The following is an 11,960-nucleotide window of genomic DNA, read 5'->3' on the forward strand; positions in this document are numbered from 1 at the left end:
CCTGCTCTTGGTGGATCTTCATGCTGGCTTCGGCCTAACGCCAATTCAGGGACCAGCCAACCTCAGATCTATGGCCTCAGCAGCCACTCGCAGCCCTGGCCAGGGCATTCGGGGCACATGCAAATTACAACTGATAACGTTGTCAGCGCAGCATATTCTTTCATAAGGACTCCTCCCAGATACTGTATTGCCTTGGTCTCCAGATCCCACAGTTTGGTACCGCTGCCTGCTAATAGCAACATCTTTCTATCCGGGCTGAGACAAAGACAATTGATGCTGCATTTTTCGGCTTTCCATTTGCATTTTGTCAGAAAAGTGGTCTCCTAAATCTCTTGTTTCTACTCGATCAGAAAAATACTGATCGAGTTTAGCTCTGCGACCTTTAAGTGTAAATAACCAATGGTTTTCATTTGCCGTATAGTTGTGTTTTTGGCGTTCTGGGACAGAATGAGCCCTGCCTCACGCTCTTGCCTGTGGGATGGTTTCCTCCGTTAAAAACCCCGGTCTTATATGACTGCAGTTTGATTTCACCGAGATGTTACATCCCCAGGAGAAACCCCATGGGAGGTACGACGACGAAGAGAAAAATACAAATCATTAGTTAATCTCCAGGTCGAATGGGAGAAGCAGTGAAAACGAGAAGTCAAAGTATATTTTTAAGCATTCGAAAGAGGAATTAGCTCACAACGCGATCTTATGCGTATTATCTCACAGTCTCCGTCCCGAGAGCTGTTCAATCAGAATCACGACCGCACTGTCTCTCCCCAGAATAACCCAATCAAGATTGAAATGAACGGACCTGTCCTCTGAATGGTTCTGCTCTCATCGTGTAAAGATTCACAGTGAAGGTTAATAGGACTACTAGGGCCATCGAAAATAATCATAATAGCCTCAGTCAACGGTTTTGGAACAGCATCCTCAAACATTTAATGCCGAATTCAAGCAAGGTACAGTTCTAATATAAGCTTCATCTTTGGGCGAATTTGTTCTTTGTTGTCCATCGAAAATGTTTGAGAAATCCCTTTGTCTCCTACAGGTTATAACAGTCACTTACATTTCCGGATACCCGGGTCCAATTCTGCAATAGTGACCATTGTTTTTGTTTGAAACAAGAAATTGGTGGATTAGGATTGGATTTTAATGCTTTTTCTATCTATTTCATTTGAATCGCAGCGAATTTTCTTCACCGTTTTGTGAGATTTGGTAGCAAAGAAGTATCATTCATTTAATGTATATAAAACATGCAGCATCGATTTTCTTGTGTCTGAAAACATACCGCCCCACCTACTCGAAAACATATAATCAAGCTGACCGATATAGTTTGTTCCATATAGTTTTTTTTTCTTAATCTAAACTGCAGATGCTGGAATCCAAACTAGACAAACCGGAGACTGGCAGACTCCTAATGAAGGGTCTCCATCCCCAACGTAGACTTCTCCACCTCCTGGTGCTGCCTGGTTTGCTGTGTTCTTCCAGTCTCCTGATTGTCTAGTGTGGGAGCTGGCCTATTAGGCCATCGACCCTCCGAACAGCACCTCACCCAGACCCACCCCTGTATTTCCCATTGCTAACCCATACATCTTTGGTCTGTGGGAGAAAACTCCACATAGCCAGTCGCCCGATGATGGAATTGAATGCTGGTCCCTGGAACTGAGGCAGCAGTGCCAGCCACCAAGGCGTCCCCTTTGTAGATGTCCTGTACTTTCCGTCCTCATATTCTCTGTATCATAGCTTCCCTCTGCCTTAATAGTGACAGTGATCTCAAAAAAATTGAAACTTATTAATAATAATTTTGTGTTATTTAAATATAATACACAGCTTTCTGTTAAGGATCTCTGGTGGGTTTATTTTCAGTGATATAGGTATAACGTACAAGGTGAAATAGCCTGTGCCTCCAGTGTTACAATGGAGAGCCATTTAAAACATCTGGGTATTTGGCTGATTAGTATTTGAGCTGTTAAAGTGATATCACTCTAAAGGTGATAACACAATCATGCTTAGGCCTCACAGAGACATGGTTGCAGGGGGTTCAGGACTAGCAGTTAAACATCCAAGGATTTACACCTTATTGAAAAGACAGGGAGGTGAGCAGAGGGGACAGGGTTGCCTTGTTAGTTAAGAATGAGATTAAATCTATGGTACTGAATGACCTAGGGTCAGATGATGTGGAGTCTGTGTGGGTGTGGTTGAGGAACCACAAAGGCAAAAAAAAAGGAGTTATGTATAGACTTCCCAGCAGTGGTCAGGACCAGAGGCGCAAGATGTACCAGGAAATAGATAGGGCATATCAGAAAGGCAAGGTCACAGTGATCATGGGGGGACTTCAATATGCAAATAGACTGGGTTAAAAATGTTGCCGGTGGATCCAAAAAAAGGAACTCATGGAATGCTTATGGGATGGCTTTTTGGAACAGCTTGTGATGGCGTCCACAAGGGAGCAGGCTATTCTCGACTTAGTGCTATGTAATGAGACAGACTTTATAAAAGATCTTAAGGTAAGGGAACACTTCAGAGTCAGCGATTATAATATGGTAGAGTTCAGTCTGCAGTTTGAAAGAGAGAGAGAAGGCAAAATCGGATGTATTGATGTTACAGTTAAATCAAGGTAATTACAGGGGAATGAGAGAGGAACTGATGAAAATCAACTGGAAGCAGAACCTGGTGGGAAAGAAAGTAGAGCAACAGTGGCAGATGTTTCTAGGTGTAATTGAGGACACAGTACAGAGTTTCATCCCAAAGAAAGGAGACATTATCCGGGGGATTGGGCGGGGTGGGGGGGGGGGTGGAATTAGACAGCCGTGGCTGACAAAGGAAGTCAGGAAATGTATCAAAGAAATAGAGAGAGCCTATAAAGTGGCCACGAACACTGGGAAATCAGAAGATTGGGAGGAACTACAAAAACAAACAGGATAACGAAGAGAGAAATAAGAAAGGAGAGGATCAAATATGAAGATAAGCTAGCCAGTAATATTAGAAATGATAGTAAAAGTTTCTTTCAATATATAAGAAACAAATGAGTGGCAAAAGTAGACATTGGGCCACTTCAAATTGATGCAGGAAGGTTAGTGCTGGGAGATAAGGAAATAGCTGAAGAACTTAGTAAGTACTTTGTGTCAGTCTTCACAGTGGAAGGCACGAGTAATATCCCAATAAGTAAAGAGAGTCGGGGCAGAGTTGATTATGGTAGCTATTACAAAACAGAAAGTGCTATTAAAGCTAAAAGGTCTAAAAATTGATAAATCTCCTTGCCCCAATGGGCTAAGTCCTAGAGTTCTGAGAGAGGTGGCTAAGGAAATAGCAGAGGCGTTGGTTGTGATCTTTCAAAAGTCACTGGAGTCAAGGAAAGTCCCAGATGATTGGAAAATCGCTGTTGTAACCCTTTGTTCAAGAAAGGATCACAACAAAAGGTGGAAAATTATAGGCCGATTAGCCTAACCTCAGTTGTTGGTAAAATTGTAAAATCCATATTGTTAAGGATGAGATTTCTAAATTCTTGGAAGTGCAAGGTCGGATTAGAACAAGTCAGCAAGGATTTAGTAAGGGGTTTTAGTAAGCCTGACAAACCTGTTAACATTCTTTGAAGAAGTAACAAGTAGGTTAGACCAGGGAAACTTAGTGGCTGTTATCTATTTAGATTTCCAAAAAGCATTTGATAAGGTGCCTCACGGGAGGCTGCTGAGTAAGGCGAAGGCCCATGGTGTTCAAGGTGAGCTGCTGGCATGGATTGAGGATTGGCTGTCTGACAGGAGGCAGAGAGTTGGGATAAAAGGTTCTTTTTTGGAATGGCAGCCGGTGACAAGTGGTGTCCCACAGGGTTCAAGTGTTGGGGCTGCAGCTGTTCACTTTATATATTAATGATCTAGAAGGGACTGGGAGCATTCTGGCAAAATTTGCCGATGATACAAAGTTAGGTGGATAGGCAGGTATTACTGAGGATGTGGGGAGGCTGCAGAAAGATTTAGACAGTTTAGGAAAGTGATCCGGGAAATGGCTGATGAAATTCAACGGGAGCAAATGCAGGATCTTGCACTTTGGAAAAAAGAATATGGGCATCAACTATTTTCTAAATGGTGATAAAATTCATAAAGCCGAAGTATAAAGGCATGTAGGAGTGCTAGTCCAGGATTCTTTAAAGGTTAACTTGCAGGTTGAGTTCGTGATTGAGAAAGCGAATGTAATGATTTCATTTATCTTAAGAGGGTTGAAATGTAAAAGCAGTAATGTGTTTCTGAGACTTTATAAAGCTCTAGTTAGGCTCCATTTAGTTACTGTGTCCAATTTTGGGCCCCATACTCAGGAAGGACATACTGGCACTGGAGCGTGTCCAGCAGAGATTCACACAGATGATCCCTGGGATGGTAGGCCTAACATACAATGAACATTGAGAATCCTGGGATTGTATTCATTACAGTTTAGAAAGTTGAGGGGAGATCTAATAGAAACGTACAAGATGGCTTAACAAGAGTGGACGCTGGGAAGTTGTTTCCATTAGGCAGGGAGACTAGGATCCATGGGCACAGCCTTAGAATTAGAGGGGGTCAACTTAGAATGGAAATGAGGAGACATTTCCTCAGCCAGAGAGTGGTGGGCCTGTGGAATTCATTGCCATAGAGTGTAGTGGAGGCCAGGATGTTTAATGTCTTCAAGACAGAGATTGATAAATTCTTGATCTCGTATGGAATTGAAGGCTACGGAGAGAGTTCGGGTAAGTGGAGTTCAAATGCCCATTGGCATAATTAAATGGCAGAGTGGACGCGATGGGCCGAATGGCCTTACTTCCACTCCTAAGTCTTATGATCTTATGGTCTTTTAGTGCTTCCCATTCAGACATAATTGCTCCCAACAAGCTTTCAGAACTTGCCTTTCTCGAGTCATCATGACCTTCAATTCATGAAAATCACATGTAACTAAATAAGTTCTGTTCACTCCTCACTTATACAGAGTCATAAAAGTCTACAGCACATGAAAAGGAATTTTGACGCATTCAGTGCACCAATCAAAAACAACCACCTAACTATCATAATTCCATTTTCCAGCAATTAGCCCATAGCCTCATATGCCTTGGCACCTCAAGTGTACATCTGAATACTTCTTAAATGTTATGAGGGTATCTGCCTCTAACACCCTTACACAGAATGAGTTCCAGATTCCCACCACCCTCTGGGTGAAAACGTTTGTCCTCATCTCCTCGAAATGTCCTACCCATTATCCTGTGTCTATGTCCCTGATCATTGATCCCTCCATCAAGCGGAAAGGTTCCTTCCTGACTACCCTGGCAAGTTCCTTCATTATTTTATAGGCTTCACATGCGGCACAGTGACTAGCACTGCTTCCTCACAGCACCAGGGAGCAAGATTCAATTTCACCCATTGGGGTGCGTGGAAATTTGTGTCTGTGTGGGTTTGCACCGGTTTCCTCTCACAGTGCAAAGATGTGCAGATTAGGTGGATTGACCATGCTAAATTGTCCATAGTGTCCAGGGATGTGTAGGCTAGGTTGATTGGTCATGGAAAATGCAGGGTAGGGGGTATGGGTCTGGGTGTAGATGCTGTTCAGAGGGGTGGTGTGGAATCAATGGACTGAATGGTCTGCTTCAACCTGTAGGGATTCTATGATTCATATTCCCCTCACCCCGCCTCAGTTTCCTCTCCTCCAAGGAAAACAAACTTACTCTATTCAATTTCTCTTCTAATTAAAAGGCTCCAGATTACTCTCTGGTAAATCTTCTCTGTATACTCTCCAATCCAATCACAGCCCTGCTATAATGTTGGAATCCACATTATAACACAGTACTCTCGATGTGACCTTTATACAGTTCCATCATAACATCCCTACTCTTTTTGTAAAATATATTTTTATTAAAAAAAGGGAAAGTGTTTTTCTTTTGAATATTACAATAAATACAAAATCAAACAATTCAAACCAATATTAAAAAACGAACCCATTAATTACCTAAATAAATAATAACTAATAATTAAACTAAAACAGGAAAATCTTAACAATGATAATAATGATAATAACCATAACACAGCTCAGCAAAATAAAGCAATAGCCCTCAATCGTCAAGTGCATATGTTTATACATATTCATATGTTCGTAGCTCCTCCCCTCTGGATACCAGAATCATTACATAGAATTGCCATGGATACATAAAGGCTCTTATTAGTATGGTGGACAAATCTGTACCTGGGTAGTCCAAAAAGAGCCGCCATGTCTTATAGAAATTCCCAATTTTATGGTGCACCACACTCACCACTTATGCCAGCCCACCAGCCCCACGGGATTTTCAGACACTCACCCTCATAGAATGTTCTTTCTTGCACAAAAAGTGAGGATACTGAAAAGCCTTTCTTGTGTGCATCTAATGAAAGTGAATTAACAAAGGCAAGAAGAAGAGATACCGGCTCCATCTCCCCAAGGCCTTCTCTATTTCGCCTACCACAGTGCTCCAATATGCCCACAGTCTGTGGCAGGATCAAAGACAATGAGTAAGCGTGACCATGCCCACTTTACAGTTAAGACACATTTGAAATGCTCCTGCTTTAAATTCAGCGAAGCGGTCTGGGGCCAGATGGACTCTGTAGAGAAATCTTCAGTTGCAAGGTGTGGATTCTGTTGCAAATTGAGATCCTTCTTGCATTTCTCCAGGTATCCTTCCATTTTTCATAAGAGATCTCAACATCCAACTCCCTCTCTCCTATCACCTTACAGAGCTGTTCGGTCTCGTCCGAGGGACCCTCTCCTAATAGATGATAAGTATTGCTAACAGATAATGTATCTTCAGCAGTCAACACCCTCCTCTCCATGTTGGACCTCTAAGGATCAGTTAGAAGTGTGGTCTCTTTTTGTATGAAGTTTCTAATTTGAAAGAAACGAAAGAGGTCCCTACTGGGCAATTCATATTTCTGAGCCAACGGGTGAAAGGACATCATTATGTCCCATTCAAATAAATACTCCAGGCAAGACATGCCCCTAGCTGCCCTTAGTTTAAACACAGAGTCCATCATCCCTGGCCCTTCATTCCTGATGAAGGGCTTTTGTCCGAAACATCGATTTTCCTGCTCCTCAGATGATGCCTGACTTGCTGTGCTTTTCCAGCACCACTCTAATCTAGACTCTGATCTCCAGCATCTGCAGTCCTTACTTTTGCCTATCCCTGGTTGAAAGCCCAGCATACCAACTATGGGTGTCAAAAATTATGTTTTGGCAATATTACCCTCACCCTGATGCATTGCGCTTCACGCCTTGACAATATTGATGATTATTGGGCCATGGCAATATTCTTTAACTGTTCTCATTTTGTCTAAGAACAGCAGGCTAGTAAGGGGGCATCTTGCTTGAGATGCTTCAATGTCCAACCAAAGTGAGTGAGGGTCCAATCATTCACATAAGATAGCAATGAGCTTAACTGAAAGTTTTTGATACTGGGAGGAACATCTCTACTCTTAAACTTTAGCCTTAATAAAGACAAATACAACCTCGGGTGACTGTCTGTGTGGAGTTTGCACATTCTCCCCGTGTCTGTATGAGTTTCCTCTCGGTGCTCTGGTTTCCTCCCACAGTCCAAAGACATGCAGGTTAGGTGGATGGCCATTCTAAAATTGCCTGTAGTGTCCAGGGATATGCAGGCTAAGTGGATTAGCCCTGGGAAATGCAGGGATGTTGGGATAGTGGATCTGGGTGGAATGCCGTTCAGAGGGATGATGTGGACTTGATGGACCGAAAGGCCTGTCCTCCATAGTGTAGAGATTCCATGATTCAATCTATGATTCCCCCAAGCAGGGCTTTATCAAAGGCTTTGCTGCAGTCTAAGTAAACTACATTGAATGCATGGCCCTCCTTTGCACACTTGGTAACCTCTTCAAACAATTCAATCAAGTCAAATCATGACTTCACCTTAACAAAACCATGCTGACTGGTTTTGATTAAGTTCTGCCTCTCCAAGTGGAGATTAACTCTGCCCCTCAGAATTATCTCCAATAATTTCCCCACCACTGAGCATGGACTGACAGGATTGTAGTTTTCTCGTTTATCCCTTGCTCCCTACCTTAATAACAGCTGTCTTCCAGTTCTCTGACACCTCTCCTGTGGCCAGAGTGGAATTGAAAATTATTGCCAGCACACCAGCTATTTCCTACCTTGCCTCACTCAATAGCCTAGAATATGATTCCTGATGAAGGGCTTTTGCCTGAAACGTCGATTTTGAAGCTACTTGGATGCTGCCTGAACTGCTGTGCTCTTCCAGCACCACTAACCTAGAATATGTTGCATCTAGCTCTGGAGATTTATTGACTTTTAAGCCTGTCAGACCGTTCAGAACCTCCTCTCTGTCCATGCTGATTTCTTTAATATGTCACAGTCCTTCTCCTTGATTTCTATACCCACATTGTCCCTCTCAATAGTGAACACTGACACAAAGTGTTTAGAACCCTCCTGATGTCCTCTGTCTCCATGCACAAATTACTACTGTAGTCCTTAATGGGCCCTACTCTTGCCCTAGTTATCCTTTTACTGTTAATAGACTTGTAAAGTAACATTGGGGTTTCGTTTATTTTACCTGCCAGTATCCATTGGTATTCCCCTTTAGCTCTCATAATATTCCTTTCAAGTTCCCTCTTGCACATTGTGCTTTCCTTCTGGGCTTCTGCTGTTTTCAGTCCCTGGTATCTGCTAGAAGCCTCCCTTTATCAGTTTATTCATCAATTTCTGTTTTTGTTGCTTAGTTTACCTAGTTGTTGCACATGGCCTGTGTTAAATTAGGAGAAATGCAGGGGAGGCATCACAAACTGAACAGGAGAGAACTAATGCAACTGGGGACTTGTTAATAAAATTCAGATGAATGAGATTAAGAAAGGACACTGTGCATGGTGACAGAGGAGGACTAAGGCTATAGAGGCGACACTGATGTTTATGATTGAACATTTGAGGTTTGGAACTGGAGTAACACTCACCTGTGAAGTTCATTCTATTGAAGGTATATGATGGTGACAACTTTTTTGCTTGATCTTGGTCAATTTTCACAGTGGTTATAGTGCCCTGAGTGATTTGAAGAAATTCGATTGTGTTTTAATATTTATATACACATTGAAGGTGAAACTGAAGTCAGGACAAGAGATCAGGTAGGGGCACCCTCCAACTAGCGAATAGGCTGGGATGCTTCAATGTCGAAGGTGAAATTGTAGTTGGAGAGGTTTATTAGCCAATGCAAATTAGAAGGGCACTGTATGTATAGGAGGTAGACGACTTAGGGGACATTGGCTGTCTGTACTGTAAGATTGTTTGGGAAGCAAGAGTGAAGCAGATGTAATATGATAAATTAGAATGTTTAAAAATAAAGGCAGCTTGCTTTTGCTATAAGTTTACAAATCTCAGTTTACCAAACCTATTGTCAGTTGATACCTGTTGATAATAAAGATATTAAATTTGTACCAACCAAATTTTAATAAATGTGATTATGATAATAAATTTATTCAGGATTATATTTAAGTTCACCGAATGAACAGAAACTATTACTTGACATTCAGGAAGCATGCAATTTATGTGCCAATTTGTATTATCAAATAATTTTATCTTGTTTTTGAGTGAAAACAATATATGAAGAAGACCATTATGCAGTAAATTATGATACTTTTTTAATATATTGCACAGAAGGATTGAAAATGCAGCAGGATTCTGAAGACTCTTTGGTAGACTCATTGAAGAACTGTGGAATCGGAGCTACCTCTAGCTGTCTTGCTACATTTCTGACGTTTCCAATTCACAAAACAATTTTTAGACAGCAAATCCATGGTTTTATTATCCGAAAAGCTGCAACTCAACTCTATCAAGAAGGCCTCATCAAGTTTTACAGAGGAATTCTTCCTCCACTCCTAGCCAAGACCATCCAAGGTACCTTGCTATTTGGCGTTTACGGTAGCCTCATTAGAAATATCGCGACGGAGGATGCACATGTGTTACATCGCTGCATTGCAGGAACCCTATCTGGAATCATTGAAGCATTGGTCTTGACCCCATTTGAACGTGTCCAAAATGTCCTTCAGGACCACAGGAAAGATGCGAAGTTTCCCAATACCCAGAGTATCCTAAAGGAGTTTAATTCTTACAGCTTTAAGGATACGTTACAACTCGGGTATTATCGAGGCTTCCTCCCCATTCTGTTGCGGAACGGAACAGGCAGTGCCCTTTATTTTTCTTTCAAAGACCCAATTAAGAATTTATTCTTGGATCAAGGTGTTCCTAGTGGCATTTCTGCTTTTGTTTCTGGGAGTTTCAATGGAATGATGGTATGTTTCATCCTCTATCCACTTAGTGCGGTGATTGCAAATGTGCAATCACATGTTGGAGAAGAGAAAACGAGCCTTTGGAATTTCCTTGCAAAATTCTGGGTATCCCGTGCCCGTAGCCTATTGTACATATACAGAGGTGGTTCTCTGGTCATACTGAGGTCCTGCATAACCTGGGGAATAACTACTACTATTTATGAATTTTTAAAGGCTTCACAATAGTCTGAAAGTAAGTGTTAGTTAGAACAATCTACTACAAATTTTTCTGAAAAACTGAGTAAGCCATACATTTTTCAGGATTTGCAGACTATCATAGAAACATATAGAAGATAGGAGCAGAAGGAGGCCATTTGCTCTTTCGAGCCTGCTCCACCATTCATCGTGATCATGGCCGATTGTCCAACATAATAGCCTAATCCTGCTTTCTCCCCATAACCTTTGATCCCATTCACCCGAAGTGCTATATCTAACCGCCTCTTAAATACATACAATGTATTGGCATCAACACCTTCCTGTGGTAATGAAGTCCACAGGCTCACCACTCTTTGGGTGAAGAAGTGGCTCTTCAACTCTGTCCTAAATGGTCCACCCGGAATCCTCGATGTAAGTATAAGGAATTGTGTAAGGAATTTAGAAACAACAGTCACAAAGCGTCGTAATTTGCTCAATGAGAGCAAGATATTACTGGTCCTTAATTCCGAAGAACAGTCATATTAGACTCATGATGGTTGATTGGCAGCATCTGTCGAGAAAAATCAGAGTTAACGTTTTGGATCCAGCGATCCTTCCTCAGAACTGTTGGTAGCTAGGAAAACGTTGGTTCTTATGCAGAAGATAGGATGGGGCAGGGTGGAGATAAAGAGTAAATGATAGGTGGAGATAAAGCCCAATGAGAGAAAGATGAACAGTTGGACAAACAAAGGTGTGGATAACGAATAGCCTAGGAGAACGAATAGCTACTAAGGGGGACTATTGGTGGCTAACAATAGATTGTGTTTTATAACAGACTACGCAATAACAAAACCTGGTTGTGAGGGTTGGTGTAAGTACATGGGAGAAGGTGCCTCAAGTCCTAAAATTGTTGAACTTGATACTGTGAGTGGAAAATAAATAACACTCAAAGACTTTGCAAAGAAAGAAAACTTGCAATTCAAACCAAAACCTAGGTCCAGACAACAGCTTGATATCATCACCAAGAATAAAAGAACTGTGAGAAAGTCACCTAATTCCACCTGTTTTGACTTGAACCTCCAAACCACAGACTTTGTTCATTTTTGCCAATAAATTGCACCAATAATTTTTCTGAAAAGAACTCTCACCTCTCTTGTCTAAACTGTTTGTGAATGGATGAATGCATGTTGGATTTAAAGCGATATATTTAAAGTTTGCATATTTGTAATTAAAATACATTTTGCCATTTAGAGGATAAATTTGTAACAATAAATAAATTTCTGTTTTCTTGTTCATTGTCCAAAAGATTAAATTGTTCAAATTTCACACTTAGGATTCATGGATTGGCAGGGTTTGATTTCCAGCATATTCTTCCCTTTAGAATGATGACGCACTGTTCTCCTGTTGTGGTCCCATTTTTTATCTGCATAAATGTGAACTCATCCAAACTTATGCTATCTAGTGTCATCTAACTTGCACCAAATTTTGTTCGCACTTTATTACTGT

At 41.4% G+C, this 11,960-nt stretch overlaps 1 protein-coding gene across 2 annotated transcripts; it reads left to right on the forward strand.

The window, feature by feature from the left end:
- The first annotated feature begins 630 nt into the window (after nt 1-630).
- LOC140495893 (solute carrier family 25 member 53-like) lies at nt 631-11,747 on the forward strand. 2 transcript variants are annotated; one of them, XM_072595153.1, is made up of 2 exons: nt 631-947; nt 9,649-11,747. In XM_072595153.1, the coding sequence occupies exon 2, from the start codon at nt 9,660-9,662 to the stop codon at nt 10,503-10,505; it is 846 nt and encodes a 281-aa protein (XP_072451254.1). In that variant the 5' UTR covers nt 631-947; nt 9,649-9,659; the 3' UTR covers nt 10,506-11,747. The 2 variants fall into 2 exon arrangements, with proteins under 2 accessions (XP_072451254.1, XP_072451255.1); XM_072595154.1 differs by having other exon boundaries at nt 9,652-11,747.
- Nucleotides 11,748-11,960: the final 213 nt, after the last annotated feature.

The sequence above is a fragment of the Chiloscyllium punctatum genome, chromosome 25 (assembly GCF_047496795.1).
Source record: "Chiloscyllium punctatum isolate Juve2018m chromosome 25, sChiPun1.3, whole genome shotgun sequence".
NCBI classification, from domain to species: domain Eukaryota; kingdom Metazoa; phylum Chordata; class Chondrichthyes; order Orectolobiformes; family Hemiscylliidae; genus Chiloscyllium; species Chiloscyllium punctatum.

Coding starts and splice junctions, on each gene's coding strand:
- LOC140495893 (XM_072595153.1), top strand. CDS start 9,660: ATGCAGCAGGATTCTGAAGACTCTTTGGTAGACTCATTGAAGAACTGT.